Source organism: Pangasianodon hypophthalmus, chromosome 8 (assembly GCF_027358585.1).
Source record: "Pangasianodon hypophthalmus isolate fPanHyp1 chromosome 8, fPanHyp1.pri, whole genome shotgun sequence".
In the NCBI taxonomy this organism is placed as follows: domain Eukaryota; kingdom Metazoa; phylum Chordata; class Actinopteri; order Siluriformes; family Pangasiidae; genus Pangasianodon; species Pangasianodon hypophthalmus.
In genome coordinates this window covers 20,548,522-20,574,305 of record NC_069717.1, presented here as the reverse complement: position 1 = coordinate 20,574,305, position 25,784 = coordinate 20,548,522, and the positions used below count along the sequence as shown (strand labels likewise).

Sequence of the window (25,784 nt, the reverse complement as noted above, 5' to 3'; positions counted from 1 at the left end):
GTGTGAAAATCCCAGTAGATCAGCAGTTTCTGAAATACTCAAACCAGCCCATCTGGTACCAACATCCAGGCCATGATCAAAGTCACAGAGATTTTTTTTTTTCATTCTGATACTCGATTTGAACATTAACTGAGACTCGTAACCTGTATCCGCATGATTTTTTCATTGCGCTGCTGCCACAGGATTGGCTGATTAGATAACTGCATGAATGTGCAGGTGTATAGGTGTTCCTAATAAAGTGGATGGTGAGTGTATACACGTTGCTGTAAAATTTAACCTCATCACTGTGTTACTATTGTTTAAAATATGTTATACTTAAAACCTCAATTCAAATGGTTGTCACCATGTCACTTAAATTTGGACTAATTTAATTTTGAAATCTAAAACAGTACATTGATAGAACATCATTTGAAAATGGACATCTTTAACTTTCATACTGAGAGACACTTGCTTTCATCACAGTTTGGCTTTCGTCTAGTCCATATCACCATATTTAGTTACCCATACCTATCTCTTTGCCAGCATTCTAAAGATGAGAACCACACACTGCTCTCGCCCACAGCCTAGTCACTTAAATCAGTTAAGCCTCTGCAGCAAATGGACTTGTACAGACGTATCAGCCGCTAAATGGCACTTTCAAATGTAATACAACTGTTTAATGTTGAGTGAATCAGCATGGGCGAGTGGAACGACCATTGATATACAAAATTGTTTCATTAATGTAGGACATTTTTCCACATTTTTTTCATCGAGTTGTTTTCATATTCAAAGCGTGTGACCTCGCCTTCGCAAATCAAATCTGACATTTTGATTTGAAAATGAATGGGTAACACTATCAGCTTCTATGAACAAAAAATATCTTTCATAAAAAGTGCTTGTATCTCCCTTGTGGCTTTTTCAGACTATTGGCTAATAATCATCTTTTTTTTTTTTTAATATGTGAACCCATTTTCTTATTGAGTCCCACATGCAAAAACTGGAGGATTTGGATGACTTTATTTTGCCTCAGCAGCCTCAGGCAATATGATGTTTTCCCTTTCATATCGATGTATGTGTGCTTATTTTCATGAATATGGGGAACCAAACACGCAGACACATGCAATATTTTCATGATGCTTCCACCTCAACACAGAGGGAGAAAGAATATATCTCTTTTTTTCTCACTCTTGAACTTCCATGTACTGGTGAACCCACGCATACACCTGTTTCAGCATCTGACATTTGCATGCATGAAGCTTAAGGCATTCAAAATACATTAGTGCACACATAAAGAGACAAAGAGAGAGAGAGAGAGAGAGAGAGAAAGGGAGAGCATGAAACAAGGAATTACACTCAATTGTGTCACTTAAATATGGTGACTCATCCATGTGATTCTTCCCTTTCTTCCCTGGCCTCTGCATGCACGCACACGCACTGCTAAAATTATAATTCATCAAATATTTCTTTTTGATGAGATTCTGATAAAACAAAAATGAGGTTATTAAGCCTATTTCTTGATATTTCTGTTTAGGAGCCGAAAGAGCTGGCTCTTATTGGTGAGCTGAACCAAATGACCTGAATCTTTGAAAAGAGCTGCATTATTACATGCAAACATTTCCTAATCTCCTCAATGACTATATGATAATGAGAGGGGAATGGCCAAACATGTCCAGATGTTAGATAGGTCCAGGGGGTTTGAATCTGAATCAATGGTCAGTGTCCTCCAGAGTCAAAAGTATTAGTGTCAACCACATAGTTTTTGACCAGCAAGTTATTTTTACTTTCACAATACACTGAAATACCCTTGCAGTAGTCTTGTGATTCTTTGCAGGTTTTAGGGAGAGAACGGCAGAATGTTATTGACTTTTATGCTTTTGTGGAATGCACATGTTCCTACAATTAATAGTACACAGTACTTGCTTCATAGAAAATGTCTGTAGCAGTATATACAGTCAGGTCCGGAAGTTTTTGAACAATTACAGTGTTTTTGTGATTTTGCCTTTATACACCACCACAATGGATTTGAAATAAAACAATCAAGATGTGATAGAAGTGCAGACTTTCAGCTTTATTTTAAGAGATTCCACAGAAATATGGCATTTACCATTTAGGAATTACAGCCATTTTCAACAAAGTACCTCCATTTTCAGGGGCTCATGGGCATTTTTACAAAGTGACATAATTGTAAATATAGCTATAATTTTAATACTTGGATGAAAATCCTCTGCAGTCAATGACTGCCTGAAGTCTGGAGCCCATGTTCTCAAAACTCAAATTCTGAGTTTCCTCCCTGGAGATGCTTTGCCAGGCCTTCACTGCAGCCACCTTCAGTTGCTGCTTGTTTGTGGGTCTTTCTGCCTTCAGTCTTGTCTTCAGTAAGTGAAAAGCATTCTCTATTGGGTTGAGATCAGGCGACTGACTTGGCCATTGAAGAATATTCCATTTCTTTGCCTTCGAAAAGTCTTGAGTAACAAGGGAATGGACCGTACCTAGTCAATTAACTTCTTGTCAGTCAATTGTCCAAATACCTTTGAGCCCCTGAAAATAGAGGTACTTTGCTGAAAATGGCTGTAATTCCTAAATGGTAAACGCCATATTTTTGTGGAACCTCTTAAAATAAAGCTGAAAGTCTACACTTCGATCACATCTTGATCGTTTTATTTCAAATCCATTGTGGTGGTGTATAAAGGCAAAATCACAAAAACTGTCATTGTCCAAATACTTCTGGACCTGACTGTAGTTTAGTGTCGTATTAATGCTATCAAATTACAAGCAACAAGCTTTTATACCTACTTCATCTATACACCAATCAGCCATAAAATTAGAACCACCTGCCTAATACTGTGTAGGTCCCCCTTGTGCCACCAAAACAGCTCTAATTTGTTGAGGCATGGACTCCACAAGACCTCTGAAGGTGTGCTGTGGTATCTGGCACCAAGATGTTAGCAGCAGATCCTTTAAGTCCTGTAAGTTGCGAGGTGGGACTTCCATGGATCGGACTTGTTTGTCCAGCATATCCCACAGATGCTCGATCGGATTGATCTGGGGAATTTGGAGGCCAAGTCAACACCATGAACTCTTTGTCATGTTCCTCAAACCATTCCTGAACAATTTTTGCAGTGTGGCAGGGCTCAGTAACCTGCTGAAAGAGGCCAATGCTATTAGATACCGTTGCCATGAAGGGGTGTACTTGGTCTGCAACAATATTTAGGTAGGTGGTACGTGTCAAACATCCACATGAATGCCAGGACCCAAGATTTCCCAGCAGAACATTGCCCAGAGCATCACACTGCCTCCACTGGCTTGCCTTCTTCCCATAGTGCATCCTGGTGCCATCTCTTCCCCAGGTAAGCGATACACACACACCCAGCCATCCATATGATGCAAAAGAAAACGTGATCCGTCAGACCAGGATACCTTCTTCCATTGCTCCATTGCTATTTCAGAAATTGCTGATCTGGGATTTTCACACACAAAAGACCTACATAGAATGGTGTGAAAAGCAAAAAATGTCCAGTCAGCAGCAGTTCTGTGGGCAAAAACACTTTATTGATAAGAGCCTTCACAAGAGAATGGCTAGACTGGAAGCTGACAGGAAGGCTATGGTAACTCAAATAACCACTCTTTACAACTGTGGTAAGCAGAAAAGCATCTCAGAAAGCACATCACATCGTGCTGTCAGCAAAGAACAGGAGTCTGAGGCTACTGTGGGTACAGGCACCATGCACACAGGCTTATTGAAACTAGGCAGTTGAAGAATGGAAAAAACCTCACCTGGTATTTTTTTGGAGGATTGGATAATTGCATGAGTATCCAGAGGTAGGGTTTTGATACTGAAGTGGTCGGTGAGTGTATATATCATTTTACAGTGCAGGATAAATGGCTGATTAGTAATCCCACAGTATTAAATCATAGCACTAGATGTCCTTTGGATACAGGCCGATATGATGCAGTGAAGCTATTCTGGTTCAGATAGATTTGGCTCGAGGTGTGGCTCTGCACCTCACCACAATCAGGAAGTGTTAATAGCCTGTTAATGGTGCTGAATTACTAACAGCAAACTTTTTAGAAAGAGTGTTAACACTGTGATTTCTTAATGCACTGTAATACTTCAGTTATACACATGCTTTAGGTTCCATACCTATAACATTTGGACCAACAACTATCTATATGAAGTAGAGCTTGCAGAGCTCAGACACATATACCATTACCTCTTCTCTTCTCTGTTTATACACTCAATACACACTAACTGCTAATTAGTCAAACTACTGCACCTCTTCATCACAGGTTGCACAATACAGCTGATTGGACAGAGAATGACTGAACTGTTGCCTGTTCACAGGCCAAATCACAGAAAATGTGCTTGATTCCCAAGAGTAAGGTCTGGTTAGATTGTGTCAGTGGAAGCTTTATAGCTGTAATAACCTGACCTGAATTGAGCAAGTAATCAGAATGGCATCTTGTCCAAGAGCACAGCCAGTAATGTAATGTAGCAGGACTCAAGGGCTCTCACTGTAATCAGCACTGTTGTTCTTTTAGACCAGATAAAAGCAAACTGTTACAGCAGTGATGTTGGAATTCTTGTATTCAGTGATTAAAACAACGTTAAACTTGGGCTGTTAGTGATAAATAAGAGATTCAACCAAAGTAAAATATCTGGAATCTTTCAAAAACAAATGTGTTTATAGAAAATGTGTATATAGAACACATTATAATATATATTAATAATAGCTATGAGCAAATCATTGGTTCTTCAGAATTTGACAATAAACAAATATTTATAAATGATAGTTCATGTCATTGTTAATAGGTAATATACAAGATATGTACCTCTAAATTGTCTGGAGTCTGTGTGTGATTGTGCCTTGCGATGGAATGGCACCCTGTCCAGGGTGTCCCCTGCCTTGTGCCTCAAGTCTCCTATAATGACTTGTAGGATAAGCAGTATAGAAAATGGATAGATTTGTTCATAGTTAATAATGATGTATTAATAAAAGTGTTACTGAAAATGCAAATGGCAGATCTTAGGATTATATGGCACATCTTAGGATGCATGGTCTGTGTGTTTAAGTGTGTAAGTACCTATTACTACAAGGCTTTTGTAGAGATTTTGATGTGCAGTTTGGATCCTAAAAGTTTTCTTGTCTTTTGTTGTCTGTAAAATTGTTTGCTTTCTACCTCTGCTTGTCAGACCAAGATGACTATTTTAAACTCACAGTTCTTGACTGGGAAGATTTTTTTAAATTTTGCAGAGCAAAATTTTCAGAGCAGCCTCACTTCAGTGGGAACATGGATGCAACAAAGTGTTGCCCCCCACTGACCACAGCACTTATTCAGTGTTGAGTTGGCTTATAATAGATTTCTTGTCATGGCTCATTTAGAAAGATGTTCAGTTGTGTTGAGATCTTGTGACTGGACATCTGATTGTGCTCATGCATTAAGACGAGGTTAGAGCCAGTGTTGTGGTTAGCAGTAGTAGTAGGGGCAATTTACAGGAGTCAGTCCAACCACTGGCTTGTTTTTGGGTGGGAGGAAACTGCAGAACCTAGAGGAAACCTACATGTACACTGGGGGAAATGTGAAACTCCTCACAGACAGTAACCTAAGCTCAGGAACAAACCGAGGGCCCTGGAGCTATGAGGTGGCAACTCTACCTGCTGCACCACAGTGTCACTGAATTCTGTTATCTCTTAATGCTATAAAGTGTAGCTATCTCTTGATTGGTGCTTGTCTCCTTTAATCTTTTTCATCCATGATCCATTTTCAGCCAAGGGTCTTTTGGCTGTATATATTCTTAAATCTCAAAAATTCTTGTAAAACCAACTACTTACCTACGGCCTCAACCCTGAAAGACTATATCCAATTGAGGTATGGATTTCTGGTTACCTCAGCAGGCTTTGACTTTGGCTTTTATAGTGGTCAAAAATAAGCACTTCCCTTATGTCTAATTGGCTGTTTCATTCATAAACATGACCCCAACATTCCCAACTGGTCTTAATCTCTGGTGGCTTTCTATGGGTCTTCATTTGGCATTCTAGTGACAAGAAGGCAATTACTGAGAACAACCCTATGTACCTAAAAATAACATCATGCTTGCTGTATAGGGTGAAGCCTCTTTAGAAGCAACATACCCTCATCACTGTGTGTGTGTGTGTGTGTGTGTGTGTTTGTGTGTATGACTGTTGGATACATATTTGGCTGGTAGCAGAGAGAGATAGAGCTTGTGCTTATCTACTCACACCAGAGCTCCTTCTCAGCCCAGTGGAATTGGCTTCTTAATCTATTCTGCCTGCCTCTCTCTCTCTCTCTCTCTCTCTCTTTCTCCTTCTCTTTTCAATCTTCATGCAAATAGGCATGCATAAAAATGTGTGCATGCCAGCCCACCATCCTGTTGTGATTTAGTGGATGTCCTTCTTTCCACAGTTGTAGATGAGGGTTTGCGAATTAACCACATAAGCACACTTAACGCCAAGGCATTGGTGACCAAGGGAGAACACTCCAGCAGCGAAAGTGGGCTTTTCTTTGTAATGTAATAACTTCAGTTTTTTTCCTGTGTTGTTTTCCAGTTGTTTTCTCTAAACTGCATGTTCTACTCATATCCCTGTGGGTTTTTTCTGGTTCTCTGACAGTGGTGACTTGTCCAGGCAGAACATATATATCAGCCATTCAACAAATGTTAATTTTCATAAAGAACTCATTCACTACTCCATATATTATTGTACCTGTTGGTCAAAAATGGGAACAGCAACAAGAGCTAATAGAGGCCCATTGGAGCAGGAATCATGCTGCAGTGGAGAGGATAATTAATGGGGTTACCAATATATAGTTTCATAGCAAATAAATGGACTTAAATGTAATAGATTTAAGTGTAAGTGCATGCAGTGGGTCTAATTGTGTCTCCCTTTTCAAATGTCCTAATTTTTTTGGGCTAGTTGCAGGTCTTTTGTGTGTTTTTGAGATATAGTTAGGCTGGAAATTTAGCTGAAATTAGGCAACCTTGGTTAATTATATTAGCTCGTGTGCATGAACCTCACTGATGATGGGGAACACACCTGCTGTATCAAAAACAGTTGAACAAGAGGTACATCTAAAACCACTCAAAACTAGCTTTTAGCCTACTAGGAATGAGTGTGTCAGTGTGCGTGCATGATGGACTGGTGTTCCATCTAGGTTGTATTCTTGCTTTGTGCCCAGTGTTCAGGGGATCAGTTACTGAATATGAATGAATGAATAACTCTGTCTATCACTGTGTTCCTCAATGTGCTTTCCTTTTCTCTCTCTCTCTCTCTCTCTCTCTCTCTCTCTCACTGTGTATCTTGTCTTTCCTCTCCCCTCTACTTCATAAATATTTGTGCTTGAGAGAGCTTCAGAGGCAATCATTCCCTCTCAGATGGGTTTTTTCTCTCTCCGTTGCAGGGCAGAACTTAATTCCACACCTCTAAAACGCACAATTACAGGCAATTTCAGGAGCCCCTAAATAGGATTTTCATGGCCGTCCAAAATTTCTGGCAGAGTGACAGTGAGCGAGTAAGAAGCTCCATGCAGATTTTTAAAATCCTTTTTTAGTCCAAAGGTTATTGTAGATGAGGCTGTTTCTAGTGTAATGTGTGGTTAATAGATGCGTATTTTACAGTAGCATCAGTTCAGCTTGTAAAAACAGTGTTTATTACTCCAATATTCATTAGAGTTATAATAATTTATTACTCTAATAATAATACTCTAAATTATTATTACTCTAATAATCTTTAATAAGTTGTAATCAGTCGCAACTTGAGTTACCAGTATATTATGTAATTTTAATAGTTTTTACTGCATGAAAACAATAAAAATCCAGGAAACAAGTGTTTCTTTTTCATATTTTAATGAAAATGTACCAAAACTAAATTTAGCAGATTACAATTTTCCTTTGGTTAGCATGTTTGCCTTGCACCTCTGGGTTGGAGGTTCGAATCCCGCCACTTATGTGTGAGGAGTTTGCATGTTCTCCCCCTGCTTTGTTTACTCCGATTTCCTCCCCCAGTCCAAAGACATGTGTTGTAGGCTGATTGGCATTTTCAGATTGTCCGTAGTGTGTGTGAATGGCTGTGTGAACATGTATGTGATTGTGCCCTGCGATGGATTGGAACCCCATCCAGGGTTTCCCCTGCCTTGTGCTACCAAGTTCCTTGGGATAGGCTCCATGCTCCCCCATGACCCTGTGTATGGAAAATGGATGGATGCATAAATAAGTAAAGTACTTAAAATCGGTGCCATGGCTGAAGGAAGTACCTTCACCTCACTCTAAGATTTCTAACCTTCTAACCTTAATTAAACTAGTTGCAACATACGATGCATCTTATCTAATAATAATAATAGTAATAATAATAATAATACCTATATCAGCTCTTAAGTAATATGCATATATATCACTCAAACAAGGTAAAAAAAATCAAGCCAAAAATTCTATAACTAATAAAACCATTCAAGAATGCATCACAATAGGGATATTATAGGAATATTTTGCTGCAAATTGTTTTAAGACAATGGTTACATTGAAAAAATGGTGATGAACCGAGGAAAAATGTGGTTTGTTGTACTTAGCGCATTAATATTACAGTTTTCTTTATGCCTTCTTCCATCATCCCCCTATTCTTTTTCATTCTTCTTCTGGTTGACAGTGATAAATTGCATTCCTCCCTTGAGCTGTTCTGCCTTTTATCTGGCTTAGGAAACAACCAACTGGGGAAGTTGTGGGTTATTTTTATAAACTGTCTAAAGGGTACTAATTACCCCCCCACACACGCATACACACACACAAGCAAGGCTCTGATTCTGTTTTGGGGTTTCCTCATTTTCTTGAGCCATGCATTACATGTTTGCATGGATGATCCCAGAGATAAAGAAAGCAAGGAGTGGAAATGTGGCCCTGAATAATCTTTTAAATATTAAAAAGAAGGAAAAGTTATTAGTTCCTTAATATAGCACATAATCCATAGGATCTATTTAACAAGACGGACTAGCATAATGACACAATGACTTAGCATGTCTGGTAAATAAAAAAAAAAAAAAAAAAAAAACAGCTATACAGTAGTTTTAGTGATTTATTTTACTCTTATCCATTGCTATGAAAAGTATCTAGTTCTTTAATTGACACTTTTCTCTAACAACCTGTTAGTTCAGCTCTAGTAGATTTGATGGAAACTAAATGGCCACTGCTTGAGCAAGGTTAATTGCGGAGCAGTCCAATTTTGTAGATTAGATCACTCATTCATTATACACTGGATATGCTGGGTCACTTTGATCATGTCTCTTTCTTTCATTCCTCACCGTCTTCTCAATGTGAGAGCTTGTACAGTGGTTTGGCCAAAATGATTTTGCACTACAATTACAGACATACATTTTGAGAAATTGAATTCAAATGCAAGACAAAAATTTTATGAAGAAATAAATGAGTGCTGGCTTTGCTGTATACTACAAACATATTAGGGACAATGGCTATGGCATTTATACAATGGCCAAAACACTGAAATCAATTTTTCTGAATATATATCAGACTCTACTTGTAAGAGACTCATATTGTGTAACAGCACAAACACTTTCTCTGAGATTATCTTATCTTGTAATGCATAAAGCAATTCTTCCCTGGCATAGCATTAGAGTTGTTAATGACTTTGGTTTTCACAGCTGCAGAGCACAGTCTGCAAATCTGAACCCAGATTTAGTTACGGTCACTGTAGCCTCCGCTCCAGCAATCGTTACTCAAAGTCTTTTTGTTTGAATCAAAAACAGGAAATGTAGGAAATTTGCTAGTGATACAGCCTCTCAGATGACCATCAGAACATGATTGTCAAATCTGCACAGATATTATTTTAGCCCATATATTTGTTTTAAATGCATAATGTATAATATCTAAATTGTATTAACCAGAATTAACAGAAAGTGGGTATGAACACACATTAAAAAGAAAATGCTATTACTGATTACAGTTAAATACATGAAGTTAAAGTCTTCAGACATAGATTTTTTTGTGTTATTTATCACACTCATTATGTCATTAGAGATAGATACAGTATCTCCCTGCAGTGGTGGCTGGTTAGATGGAAGTCTTTCAAGTTTCAGGTTTTATTGTCATGTGCATAAAGAGTGTTGTAGTCATGTATATACAGTGAAATTCTTGTGCTACAGTTGCACACTCCTACAAAGACACAGTACAAAAATTATGATTAAACTCTTAACTAGTACAAAAAATAACAAACTGTAAATGTTGAACACAGACAAAGGATAGTGCAAAATTATAAATATACTTTAATCCAGTAAAAATAGTAATAAATTAGGGCTGCACGATATGTGATAAAATATGCGATATGTGGTACAATAATGCTATAAGTGTGTGAAATCAATTTAAATTTTATATATATATATATATATATATATATATATATATATATATATATATATATATACTGAAAATGACTTAACCAATGTACATGTTTCATGTTCTTTCGAGGAAAAGAAAGCATTCTCTGCTCTCTGCATCACCCTAAAACTTTGAGTTTTCGTAATTTGTTGAAGTATCAAAATCATTCAGTTTTCGCAAGCACTTGCAAACAAACATTTTGAGCATTGTAAACATGGTATATAGTACACAGTGGGGGATATTGCACATACTCACACACTTCAACATGACACACTGAAATATGGAAGGTTGAAGTATCTGAAATGACTGGTGATAGAGTGGCGAGTGAGATGGGATGTTGTAGATGTGTTATAATAAAGTGCAGTGGTAGTGGAGAGAGATGGAATGGAGATGGTCGTTATTCTCGGCTGTTGAGAATCCTAACGGCCTGTGGGAATAGCTGTTTTTGTGGCGAGTGGTGTTTGCCTTGATGGTGTGGAAGTGTTTGCCAGAGGGGAGAGGGGAAAACAGAAAACTGATGGCTGCAAGGCAACCAAGAAGATGGACTGAGCCCTTGTTCTGCATCTGGTGGTGAAGATGTGCTGAAGTGATGGAAACACAGTACTCATGATTTTGCAAGTTGTTTTAACTGTCTTTTGTAGAAGCCTGAGGTCTTGTGCAGGTGAACCGTAGATGTTGCTGGAAAAGTAAGCACATCTGTTTCTCCTGAAGTCCACAATGAGCTCTTTGGTTTTGGTGACAATCAATGTGAGGTTGTTGTTTACGCACCAAAAAAACGAGTTCAAATGCGAGTTCATTCAACGTGGTATCGTCTGTGAATTTTATGATTTGGTTGCTGCTGTTTGATTTAGAGCTCATGTTTGATTAAAAAATGCACAGTTTTAAATTCCATTTAGTGCCAAAAGCTACTTTATTGTCTCTCTAGTTAATCCAAAGGTACATACTTGGCTTATAGGTAGAACCTTTTTAGAAAGTTAGACTCATTAACCATCCAAAGAGCCCTTAAAGCGTCATTATTATCTTGTTTTTCATATAAACCAAAGGCTCAAATACAAACTATAAGCAACATGAGTAACTGCTGGTGTGAATGTAGGCGATATACTGTAATGTAAGCAAATGTAAGCAAAAGAGAGTGGATTCAGGGAAAAATAGATTTAGATGAATTTAGACAAGTGAGGCCAGGGTATTGTGATCTGTAGCAGTGAAGGTGCTACTGCAGTTCCTGTTCAGCTGTTACTAGCTGTCTTGCTACCTGTTGTGTAGAATAGGCATGTTCTAAGTGCAAAGTTCAAAGACAGTCCTAAAACCAATAATTGTAAAGGTGTATACGCTGTGGATAGTAAAGAATTCTATAAGTTGTTCCTGGTCAACCAAATTCTGCCGAATTGTTTGAGAAACTGAGTTTTACTGTTTGTGTATGAACACAGAGCTGCGCCAGGTAATATTCTGCTCACAGACTGTTTTCCAGAACAGGAGAATTGCTTCACACTCAACTTCTAAATGCCAGATTTGAGCAGCGCCTTCGGCAGCGCCTCATCAATAGCTGTGAACAAAGAGGACATATCCATATTATTTAGTATTTATCAAGAGTCTTTTCAACTAAAGGTCAGCTGTGGAGATGTTATGTTGTTGTGTACCTGAAAAGCTAGCAGAGTTAATCAGATTAGTTTACACTGTCTGCTGAGCAGTGCAGGTCTAAAAAGACATGCGCAGCTGCTGTTGGATGTTTCTGACCTTTTGCTCAAAGGCTTATGTCAGACTTTCAGCTGCACCATATGGATTCGAATTACAGATAAGGAACTGACATGTTCTTACTCTGTCTCCCTCATTTATTTATTTATTTATTTATTTATTTATTTATTTATTTATTTATTGTCAATTTATTGTTATCAATGATTGGGAAAGAGAATAATTAAACTTTTTATTTAGACATTATAACAGTTGAATGTTCTCATACTGTTACTGAGATTTAACCAAAAAACAAATGAGTAACAAGTGATCAATTATTCAACTGATGTTAACTGAAGTTAAAATAGAATATTGTGGAAAACAATATAGTTGATTAGAAAAAATTAGCCAGTATTCTCAAGGCATATTATGTATGGTACTTAGAACCTGACAAAAGAATTGAAATTAATTTCAGATATTTTAATTATATATACATGACATATATATTTTTTAACATTTTTGTTTTTTTCTATGTATTAAACTTCATAGGGGGAAGATTTGCCTTAAAAATACATATTATTACCAGTTATGATTATTTTTTCCCCGACCCACCAGCCAGGTCTCCTCATCATATTACAGCTGCCAACTGGGGAGGGTGAAGGCTAACACATGCTTCCTCTGAGACACATGAGGCCAGCCACCTGCATCTTTTCAAACTGACGCTCATGCTGCACCACAGTGCAGTGTAACACAGGAAAATGCTATCTACCCTCTTCCGCATACGCAAGCTCACAGACGCAAGCTCAGGAGGCGGGAACTGAGTGAACGTAAACGTAACGTTTAATCATAAACAACATAAACATAACATAAAACACAAACACAAAACACGCGTCCATCTCTCTCTCCCCCTCGGCGTCTCCAGCCGCTCCTTTATCCCTCTTTCCCACTGACAACTCAGTGCCAATTTCAAAAGAACAGAATTTATGTAAATTCTGCCAAACGTGAAGGGAAAAGTAGACTGTCAAACAAATAAAAATATTTTAATGTTCTACTTAAGTGCCTAGTTAAGTGCCCAGCATAACTATTTAGATTACGTTCTAGCTAGTTTGTCTATGTTAATGTTAGCTCGCTGGAAATTGTGAGCAGCTAACAACCAAAAACTTACTTCATTATGGTTCATGTGTTCCATTTTGACTCCACTTCTCTTTACTTCATGGACACAAGCATGACAGATGACTGTTATTGGTTAAATGCTGAATTCGACCAATTTGAACATGTCTGTTTTTTCCTGGGATTTCCCAGATGCTTCACCTTAGGCCTAATTTACAAATTGGAGATTTGAATCATTCAGATTAATGTTTAGGGTTGTGATTTTTTTTTTTTTTATTTTCACCATAAACTCTAATCCATTACAATTGTATTTATCTGTTATATATTTTAAAAAATATAGATTTTTTAAAACTTTGACAAAAATGTACATTTATTTATTATATACCACAAAAAATGTTATTTAATAACAAGTATATAATTCAGTTACACAGAATTTACATTCCAATATTTCTGTCAGTTTCCAACTGCCAGAATTATCGAAATAACAAAAAATTACGAGATTCCATAATATGACAGATGTCAGAAAAGGTGCTCAGGGATTGAATAAGTTATACCCAGACACTTATTCATTTTGAAGTACTGTTTGCTGGGGGATGAGCACATTAATTTGAATGGATTTTTTTCCAGGTATAGTCTTCCCTCTGATCTTTATATTAAGGGATCTACATTAATATTGAGTGGAACACCCCTTTATTGGCACAGCATATACATGAATATGTGCAATATTTCACAATTCTAACATGAAATTTACACTCAGAACACCAGACACAGCGTGATATAATCACCATTGTTTTTTGAGTGGCAGCTCAGTCACATAATTCATCAGATCATAACTGTGCTGACAGAGCTGTGGATGTTTGCTAGACTGTGAATTCCAGTTATGAAGGGCTATAGGACAGAGAGCAGCTGGATGAGCGAGGTCTAGCTCAGCACTCTACTGATTCGTTGTGCATGGCGCAGTAAACGTTTTAAGATGATAATAAGCTTTGATTAGTCATTTGAGTCTCCATGGGATAGAAAACGAGTGAATCGGGGGTGGTGTGAAATAGAGACAGACAGAAAGAGAGATGTATAGAGGGAAAGTTTAAGGGAATAGATGAGAGGGTAAAAGGGCAATAGGATGGGGGGAGACAGTAAAACACTGATTTATAAAGAGAGATGGTGAGAGGAAGAAAAACCTTTTAGAACCTAGATCCATTTTTTTTCTTTTTTTTTTTTTAAAGGCATATTAATTTATATCTGACTAGAACCTTTTTACTGCAAATAACTTGTGTTAAATTTCTGCTCTTAATAACATACTACCATGATGCCTAGTACTGCATTCTAGTGGACTCGCATGTAAAACTCAGCCCAACAGTTTAGGATATAAAAAAAACAATGAGACCACACCCACAATGTCCAGGACAAAATGACCATTTCCTCACCTGCTCTGATCAAATTAAAATTTGATATCAATTCACTCTCAGCTCTTTTTTTGTAGTAATTATCATTTATAGTTTGACTGCTTTGTGACTAGCACTTCAGTCACTATATTTAGTTGCAGCTTTCTCTGTTGTAAGTCTTCAAACATACTGAGGCAGCACTGTGTCTCTTCCCAGTCATGTAATACCGTTAACTGTTGCCTTATGACGCTCTGTTGCTTTATAAAGTATAAAGCATCTGTTCATCAAATATGTGTTCATTGTTGTTTGATTGGATTTCCTGATGCTGTATGTTTATAGTGCTTGGATACTTATACAAGTTTCCAGATGGCAGAGTGCATAACATCCCATTGTTGTTAGGGTGCCAGGAGGAAGCCTAGTTAATCCTCAGAATCAGTTGCCTCTATCAGTAAAATAGTTTTCTTTATTTTTCTTCTTTTTTCCTTTCTATACATTATTATTTGAGCATAACAAGTGTAATGCCCTAAAATAAAGCTTTGTAAATGGACTTTGTAAATAATTTGTGACTATGATAAAAAGAGTGACATATGACAGTGTATGTTTAATAAATACCACTGCCATACAATCATCTTTCTTCTTCTTCTTATTGCCTTGTACACACATCGGACTAAAGATGCACCATATTAAAATTAAATCATATTAAAGCTTGTGACTGTGGTTGGAGCTACAGGTAATCTGTCCGCCAAAGCCAGTGATAGCATCCTCTCATCTCTTTTGCTGTGGTGAGTGTCACCATGGACATTCCCTTTAGTGGCTAGGAAGCAGGGAACGAGGGTCCTTGTGATATAAAAATTGTCTGTGCAGCTCTTTCCACCTTGCATGGAAGCTCCTCAGATTGGTGCACCTCAGTGTGAGCAGCTGATGTACCATGGTGTCAAGTCAGCATGTATACCTGGGAGAGTGGTGTCTGCACTATGAAGTTGTGTCCCAGATTTAGGAAAGGTTTGGCAAAGTGTAGGTGAACCTCTTTGCTGATGCAAAGTCAATACATAGCCAGTTGTGTTTTTCCTTGGCAGAGCCAGACAGCATGCTAGGACAGGATTCACTGGTCCATGATTGGACATACCATCTACTATATGCCTTTAGTCCTCTACTGCTGATACTACCTACATTGCACAGCGACTAGGCCACTGAGTCCTGATCATGGCCCTGAGATGGCCAGGAAGACCTTGATTCCACTGATGCCTTTGCTAGTGGTTTGAATACCCAGATTCCTCCCCAAGCACATCTGCTTGCCCAAAAGGATGGAGAGTTTTGGCATCCACAAGATATGCCTGTGGGTTTGAATCGCAAACTGAATGAATTGCAAACTGAGGACTGCAACCTGGCAGTCCAGCAAACACTCCTGGAAGCAAGTGCCCCTTGTAAACAGGTGGGCACCTAATTGGCTGGATCTTTAGGGACTGCAGGAAAGCAGCAAATCCCAAGCTGCACTAAATGTGTATGTAGTGGCCTTTGCACTGTGTCACAGGACAGTGCTTGGCATCTCTTTAGAGGCTCATAAAATTATGATGACCTTTTCGAAAGGCATTTTACTTGCTCTAATTCCCCAAGAGACTAGTGTGTCACTTAACACCCCTCCTTACATTTACACACAACTTACTAAAAAAAATGTTAAATGAGTTGCATTTGTCGTACAGGAACTGAGTTTGCTGTTTTGTTCTGTAAGAGAAGGTCAAGGTTGTCTTGAAGCTCCTTCGCAGGAACCAAGCTGTGAAAAAGAGCTAATAATTAACACAGGTCAATTAACACAGATTAATTACACTGATATATGAGCTGTAATTGATAGCTCTGTTGGTTAGCTTGTAGGCCATGATGGTAATGGGAATGAAAGTGGAAGATTAAAGGAAGGGAGAGATCTATCTATCTATCTATCTATCTATCTATCTATATGTATACACATACACACACGCACACACACACACAGAAACTCTGTGGACACCTGTGACTGTGTGCCTGGGTGTATAATATAAGAGTACACACAGAATCCCTTTGTCATCTATCAGCATGGGAAAAAACTAAATGTTTCAACACAAAACAAAAAAATTAAAATGCAATTAAAATGCCATTGAGCACAAGTACGGCTGCTGAATCTGTTAAAAATAGATTCAAACAAGGAAGTGTTCTGCCCCTACACCTCACAGGATGATGAGTCCACACCTCATGTGTGGCAAACTTGACATCCTGCTAAGTATCAGCAAAGCCTGCATAATTATAATAACTGATAATACTTTAGTAAAAATATTATTTGCTGCTTTAATACTAACGATGAAACTAAATGATGTGCATTTATTTTGTTCTTAAATGTTTAAACCCAGAAGGAGTTATGCAGTTTGCACCTGTTTAAAACATTATTGCTCACTTGACTCCTCCAAGTTTTCACATCTGCTACCAAGCACTATGTTGCAAATATGAGTCTGTCAATTACTTCGGAATTCTTGTTGCCTCATAGAAGCAATGATGTACATGAATGATTTATGTACTTTTAAGGTACCTTATAGACTCTCTTTTTCTTGTTTTTTTTCCCGCAGTATGAGTATTTCAATGCTGTGCTCATCAATGAGGTGGATGAGGAAGGCAATAATGTGGAGCTAGGTGGAGAGTTCATTCTGCAGCCCAATGACCATTTCAACAACTTGTCTGTTAACCTCAGCCTCAGCGTGGTGCAAGTACCTACCAACATGTACAACAAAGGTATGTTCTTTGTCATTTAAAAAATAATAAAAAGGGGCTTTAGCATCACAGAGCTGTGTAACGTGCAGGAGAAAAAAGCAGAACACAAATATTTACTTGTAGCATGTTATCGTATATTATGGTCTTTTAATTACGATAGTTGTTCTAGCCATAGCGTAAATCTGGCAGACAAAAAAAAAAAAAGATGAAATATCATGCTATGAATAAAATGATATTTTTCTGCCTATAATGTATGTTGACACCTCTACTTTAAGCAAAGAAATGTATTTCACTAAAACAGCATTTATTTACTTTCCAACATTTCCCAGGAGAGATTATCTGGAAAGATCATGTTAGATAAATAAGGAAGTGGATTAACAACAAAGCTGTAAATATGTTTTAATTGATAGCTTGAAAGCTGTGTATGCTTTCCTTACATAGTGAATGTTATGCTTTGCCAATAAATAATTATATATGTGTTTTAGAACTAAATCTGAGAAATGGCATTTTTCGTAGCAGCAATTAAGATATATGCTGTGTTGATTAGTTTTTTTTTTTTGTTTTTAAATCTCAACATGGTTTTAATGCTACATTATGTGAAAACCTGATGAATTCACATTAAGTTCAGCCATTTTTGCCTGGAGCTTATTAGAGTCTAATTAAATGGACATCAAACACTTCACCAAACATGTACTATCATAGAGACTTAACATAATTAAATCTCATTACCAGAAAGATTATTGCTTCTGAAGTAATGCATAATGAAAGCATATCAGCAACTGTCATACATGATGTACTCAAGAATCTTTCTGAAGACATTCATAATCATAATTTATATATAATTTTAAATTTATATAATTTTCTTTTTGGATGGAGTGTTTGAAGGAGTGTTTTATTATCTGCTTAATTGTTAGTGATTATGCCAATTATGTGCTTCACATCGATTTTACAAATGAAGTCATGTCCTTGATCACAACAGAGTGAATATTCTTTCTGGTAGAGACCCTGAGTGAGAGAGACAGTGATCGAGAGACCCTCAAAAAAGCACACACATGTTCTGCTCTTAGAAAAGCGTAGTTCATAAGTGCAATGCCAGAATAAGTGATGAATTATAGAATAAATCCATAATAGCACAAAGATTGCTGTCAAGAGAGATTAATTGCATCTACAATCTAAGTCAGAGAGAGATCAAGCCCACTCAAAACACACACACACACACACACACATTCTTACATACACTATTTGACCAAAAGTATTAGGATACCTGACCATCACACCCATATGTGGATCTTCCCAAATCTGTTGCAACAAAGTTTGAAGCACACAGTTATCTACAATGTCTTTGTACGCTGGAGTATTACAATTTCCCTTCACTGGAACTAAGGGGCCCAAACATGTTCCAACATGATAATGCTCCTGTGCACAAAGTGAGGGTCCATAAAGACATGGTTTGCCAAGGTTTGAGTGGAAGAATTCGAGCAGCCTGCACAGAGCCCTCACCTCGACTGCACTGACCACCTTTACGATGAACTGGAACACTGAATGCACAGCATGCCTTCTTCCCTGACATCAGTGCCTGACCTCACTAATTCTCTTGTGGCTGAGTGGGCAAATTCCATACAGTCACATTCCAAAATCTAGTGGAAAGCCTTCCCAGAAGAATGGAGATTATTATAACAGCAAAGGTGGGGAGGGGCTACATCTGGAATGGGATGTTCAACAAGCACATGTGGGTGTGACGGTCAGGTATCCAAGGGTGTGATGGTCAGGTGTCCATTGGCAATATACAGTAGTGTAAGTACATAGAGTGAGAGAGAGAGAGAGAGAGAGAGAGAGAGAAATATTGTGGCTTCAGGTATGGATCTAAAACACTCACTTACCAACCACTTTATTAGGAACACTGGTTACTAATAATTATCAAATTATCCAATCAACCAATCAGTGCAATTCATAAAATCATGCTGGTACAGATCAAGAGCTTCAGTTAATGTTTACATCAAACATCAGAATGGGGAAAAATGTGATCTCTGTGACTTTGATGTGGCATGACTGTTGGTGCCAGGCTGGTTTAAGTATTTCAGAAATTTTGGATCTCTTGTGATTTTCACACACAACCGTATTTGAAATTTAAACAGAATTGTGTGAAAAAAAAAACATCCAGTGATCAGTTCTGCAGGTGGAAGTGCCTTGTTGATGAGGTCTGGAGAATGGCCAGACTGGTTTGAGCAAACAGGAAGGCTATGATTACTCAAATAATCACTCTTTACATCCATGCTAATCAGAAAGGCATCTAAGAACGCACAACACGTTAAACCTTGAGGTGGATGGGCCACAAAAGCAGAAGACCATATCAAGTTCCATTCCTGTGAGCCAGTAGCAGGAACCTGAGGCTGCAGTGGAGACAGGCTCACTGAAACTGGAGTCACCTGGTCTGAGATTTTTCCATATTTTGATGTGAACATTAACTGAAGCTCTTGACCTGTATCAGCATATTGCTGCTGCCACATGCTGCAGATTGGACAATCGCATTAATGAGCAGGTGTACACGTGTTCCTAATAAAGTTGTTGGTTACTGTTATCATGTTGTTTCATTAGAGGATTTTGAATGACAATTTTGTTTGTGTATATACTGGATAGATTACATTAATCACTACCTTAAACACTTACAATAGTCCTTGAATTGCTTTCAGGAATGTTTTCACCCATTCACTGTCGCTACATTACATTATTATCACCTTTTTAGCTTCAGAAATTACATTAAGTAGATGCATGGAAAAATGCTGTAAAAACACTAGTGGGAATTCATTTTCTTTTCTACCTGCTCTGCTTAGTCTGCTTCCAAGAGTTCTCAGGAGACCTATTTTCAACAGTTAGACTATGTTATTTTAGAAGCCATTATCTCTGCTGAATCAAACAACGGCAAAAGGTGAGGTTTTGTTAGTGATGTGTATGTGACTAAACAGGACATGCATGTTGCTAGAAGAAGGTGATGCAATGACAGAAATCATTGCAAATCCATAGTATCCAAAGCAGCCATCCAAGAGAAGCTAAAATATACTGTATATATTACATTTTTAAGTATAGGGTTAACATTATTAATTAATTTTAAATTTTTAATTATGTTTGTTATTGAATCACCAGAAGCTAAGGTGCCCATTGAGATCAGTAGTAATATGAAGTGTGAATAACATGATTAATACAAACATGAATTATAATTTAGAGGAAAGGTCTCAGCAATTTCTAACACAAGGAAGAAATCTTGGTGTGCTATGAAAGGCATATACTGTCTTCATTATCTCTTCATTGATAATGTTTTCTGAGAAGAGTTTAATCACTGAAGATTGGCTTGGCACATCTGCTTTCCACCAAATAGGAAGCATATCAACATAACACCATAAACACAGGAAGTGTATGTGACAAGCAGTTAGAGACTGTAAGAATATGGCATAGTTATTATAGATTTATTTCTTCTGACATACCAAACATGCCAAAGAGTAAAGTTAGCCTTTCTTTTCCAGACAAGCAAACAAGCGCAAGCTAAACTAAACTAACAGTTCTGTTGTTTCAAATGGAGATCAATACCTTATCAGCCAAAATGGAGACCAAATCTAGGGGTTGTTTCACTTTGGGTAATCACCTGACATTACTGTCATTGATAGGTATGAATGTAGAGGCTGGGCTAGAAGGAAATCAGCCCCACCCTTGCTTTTTCATACCATTCTGTTTAGTTTTCATACAACCATTGGTGGTGCTGTTGCACTTGGTTCCGCAAGAGTCTGCAAACGTTGTTAAAATGATTTGGATGCCAAAAATGAAACCTTATGTCAATGTTTTTTATCTTTGAAAGACAAGAGGATGGGGCTTAGCCATGTTAGTCCATTTATACCAGCTGTTCCTCCATGAGTATAGCAAGTCTAGGAGCATTCCTGGAATTTTTAAACAACTCTTTGTCACACCAACTAAAAATACACAATACACAGTGCTGTGGTCAGAAACTGAGTACTAATAAACCCCTAGCAAGATTAAACGAAGATCTAAAAGGTGGAACAACAAGGCTGTTGTGTGTAATACAGTGACCAGGAAGAATACACAGTGTTCAGAAATCCCAGCAATGCTGCTGTACCACACTCACATTTGCACACAATGTTTAAAAATTTGAAGGGATTAAAAAAAAACACTCAACATGTTTATTTAGTACCATTCAAATTGAAAGCCAGGCCTCAGGAGCTTTGTTGGTGAAAAGGATTATGGCATTCTGTAAGCAATTATTGTGATTATCACCTCCATAAAAGCATCCTCAGGATAACGATGATACTAACTATTCCAATCTGTATAATTAGTGTGAAGGATCTGATATTTTCATGAACACATGTGAGGTTTGTGACCATTGTGTTTATTTTTTGAATGTTGAATGTTGCAGAGTTTGGATAATTGTCTTACATTAGAAATAACTTTCCACATTCAAAAACAAAATGTTCATTTTAGAATCTGTCAATACAGTAATTGTTAATAATTAAATACCGAATCTAGATCTTGCCCAACGTAAAAGAAAACATAACTTTTTATATGTGGTTCCCCCTTTTTAAGGGATCAAAAATAATTGGATAAACTGACAATCATAAATTTAATTGTCATTTTTAATAATTGGTTGCAAATCTTTTGCAGTCAATGACTGCCTGAAGTCTGCAACCCATAGACATCACCAGAAACTGGAGTTCTTTCCTGGTCATGCTCTGTCAGGCCTTTACCGCAGTTGTCTTCAGTTCCTGCTTGTTTTTGGGGCATTGTCTTCGGTTTTGTCTTCAGCAAGTGAAATGCATGCTCAGTTGGATTCAAGTCAAGTGATTGACTTGGCCATTGCAGAACATTCCACTTCTTTGCCTTAAACAAATCTTGGATAGAAACTCCACTTCCCAGAACACACCACATGGCTGCCACTGACTACAATCCCCGGCACAACACTCCACTGGCACGTTCATAGTCTCCTGAGTTCTAACACACACACACCTGTTCCCAATTACACTCACACCCTATATAAACTGACTATGGACACTTACCCAGTTGCGAAGTAAAGCTCAGTGTGCTCATACCTGAACTTACCAAGCCTTGCATTTTGTGACTCGATATTCTGGTTTTGACCTTGTTTTGCTGTCTGGTTTTTTGGATTTTTGGCTTTGCCCTCACAGTGTTGTTTGTAGATTGCCTGACTTCTTACCATGTTTGCCATTGTTTCAATAAAATCTTTTAACTGCATTTGCATCTGTCTCCAACTCTGCTGCATGACAGTATGTTGTTCCAGAACTGTATAGGCTTTTTTGGCAAACTATAATCTGGTCTTCCTGTTTTTGAGGCTTACAAATGCTTTACAGCTTGTGGTAAACCCTCTGCATTTACTAGGGTGAAGTCTTCCCTTGATTATTGACTTTGACATAGATATGCCTACCTCCCAGAGGGTGGTCTTGATCTGGCCAACTGTTGTGAAGTGCTTTTTCTTCACCAGGGAAACAATTCTTCTGTTATCAACAACAGGTGTTTTCCATGGTCTTTGGGTCTTTTGGTGTTTCTCAACTCAGCCATGCACTCATTCTTAAAAAGAAAGATTTTTCAGTGTAATGAAGGCTTGCTGCACTGGCAGTGACAGCCCTTTGGACTTCATATTGAGCGTTAACAGCAACGAATTCCAAATCCAAATGCCACGCTTGAAATCAACTCTAGACCTTTTATCTGCTTACTTGTAAATAATGAGGGAATAACACACACACCTGGCCATGGAACAGCAGTCAAATGTCCAATTACTTCCATTTCCCAATGTGGATAAATACCAAATATCAAATTAAAGCTGAAAGTCTGCACTTTGAGCTCATGTTCACTATCTAATTTCAACACCTATATGCTGTGGTAGACAGCTAAAATAACAATAGCTTTGTCAATATCCAAATATTTATGGACCTTACTATATATAGCGGGACCTGCTTTTTCAAGCAATTGTCTAATTAGCCAATCATGTTGCAGCAGCAGATACCGGTCAGTGTTCAGTTAGTGTTCACATCGAAGATCAGAATAGGGAAGAATATGAAACTGCTGATCTTTTGTTGATGAGAGAGATCATAGGAGACTGCCAGACTGGTTTGAACTGATTGTAATTGATTAATAATTAATTAATTATTAATAATCAAATTAAAATCTGGATCTTGCTAAGTTTAAAATAAACATAATTTAAGTTAGGCAAAGGCAGATTATGAATGAATAAAGTTAATGTTCATTAGTTTTTTTTTTTATCTGCACCAAAACCATAGAAACATGGAATAAGTTATGGTACAAAATGTGACACACAAACACCAAACAAGTATATAAGTCAAAAATGAGCTGAATAAAATCAATAGAAGATGAGCTCTTTAAGTTCAGTGAAATATGTTTAATTCAATAATGAGACCAAGCAGAAGTGATAATCAGTCTAGTAAGATATTTGATTCTGTAAATTTTTACTCAGAATGAGCAGTATCAATTTGTTCTTTCCTCCCAGAGGGAAGATGAACAGCAAAATGGCCAATTTTTTTTTTTTTTTTTACTAAAATACACACTCTGTCCAACTATCTTTCGCAAATTCGATATGGGACATTACACCAGTCATTTAGGGAAGTAATTTGGACTTAGAAAAGAATGAATATCTCATTTGGGGAATGTTTTTTTTTTACTTTCTCTTTCTGTATTTTTTTTCTCTCTCTCTGCCTGTCTCTATCTCTATTTCTTTCTCTCTCATCATACTGGCTATAATGGTTTTAAAAGAAGCCTGAAGTCTTTTTAGGATCTCGGCGCACAATTTTCATAATGATAGATGTTGTGCAATAGGGAATCTCGATTTTTGAGGGCCATACAAAGTGTATAATAAACATTAATGTTTGTGTGATTTTGTGAATAATGCATTGATGTTGATGGTGATGATGATGGAGTTTGCCATTAATGTGGGGATTTATGTAGAATTTCCAAATGATTTCATGTTTTTTTTAAGGAATTTTGATATGGAAATATGTTTTCTTGCTCATCCTGATAATTTCCTTTTCGATTCTTTCCATTTTTTCCTCTTTTGTTTCAGAACACTTCCTCTAAAAGCAATGAATACCCACTGTTTGTCGATTTGTTCCTGGCTCGGCCAATGAGATTCATAGCACTCCTTTAGCATAGAGATTGGATTTGAACCTGCAGCATATCGAAGATGTGTTTCTGTTTTATTTTATATTCATATCCCCAGTCTTATTCATTCTCGTTTCCTCTTTTTCCAATCCCTCAGTGCAAACTCTCTCTTTAAATGATAATCAGAGATAGCTCCATTGTCGGGGATACAGTTAGGAGAGTACAGTGGGTTGTGAATCTTCACTGAGACGCTGGATTAGGTTTAAACTAACTTTTGGCTCGTGTCAGTTTGTGATTTGATATGCAGCTGAGGCAGATTTATGAGCTTTAAATGATGTCTAGCAGAGTAGCTCTTTTCAGCAAAGCTAGCAAGCTGCTAGTGGTATCTGTCAGCTGCTCCTTCAAGTGTATATTATGGTTTTCATTTAGCTGACTAGTGTAGCTTGCAGTGCAAATACATTTGGTTTCTCCCACATAAAGTTGAGATACTCATAGAATATGCGAAACCACATGTGAGTTTGATGGCACTTGTAGGTTTTAAAGCTTTGCAGGTAGGAAGCCACGTTGTTTTATCATGTTTCATTCGTATGAATACATAATTGCCTAGAATAATATTTATTCCCAGGTAATACATCTCTCCAGGTAATATACTTGGCTGAAAATCTAGACTTAAACATTCTGTGAAGGGGGCAAATGCAAACCAAAGCTGCTCCCTATTTCTTTGTAATTAAGTCTGTAGGTATGAGTATCATAAAAGAAACACAGGACATCATTTTGGCTGAATATTCTACATTCTTACAATAGTTGGGTAAATAGGGCATGTAAATGTCTTAACTCACTGTCAGCTTAGTATAAAAATGCATTTCCACTGCATTATCAAATCTAGTTCATGTAGACTATATTGGACATAGCCAAGCTTATTGAAAGAAGGAGTGCAGCTAACTTGAATGACTAGTATACCGTCTTTGTATTATTTGAATATATCATTGAAATGTGCTGTTTCTAATTAGATTTTGCATTAGACTTAACAAAAAAGCAGGTCCTGTATTTTTTTGCAGTATTTCTGGCTAGACGACTCTAGTGTGCGTCTTACTACAAGCAGATTGTGATTAATACCAACGACTATCAAAGTGTGGTCTAGGGACCTGCAGGGATTTCGGTCTCTCACATGCTTACCATGTGAAATATATGCCTCCTGCAATGATTTAGCCATGGCTTAATTGAAATAATGCAAATATCATTTTAATTTAAGCATGTGTTATGGTAGGTTGGTTCTGTACCTCTTATTACCAATATTAAAACACTGAAATATTAAATATTTTTAACTAGGCTAAAATATAGCATTGATTTATTATATATCAATTTCTAGGTTTTGCTCCCAAATT

The 25,784-nt window shown here is 37.4% G+C and overlaps 1 protein-coding gene across 3 annotated transcripts in view; it reads left to right on the top strand.

Moving 5' to 3' along the window:
- The window catches only part of cacna2d3a (calcium channel, voltage-dependent, alpha 2/delta subunit 3a), a 196,633-nt gene that overhangs the window by 53,792 nt on the left and 117,057 nt on the right, over window positions 1-25,784 (top strand). For all 3 annotated transcript variants that reach the window (XM_026925413.3, XM_053236172.1, XM_053236171.1), the window contains exon 5: window positions 17,127-17,289. In XM_026925413.3, the coding sequence (XP_026781214.2) occupies window positions 17,127-17,289 (163 nt within the window). The remainder of the gene's footprint in view (window positions 1-17,126; window positions 17,290-25,784) is intronic.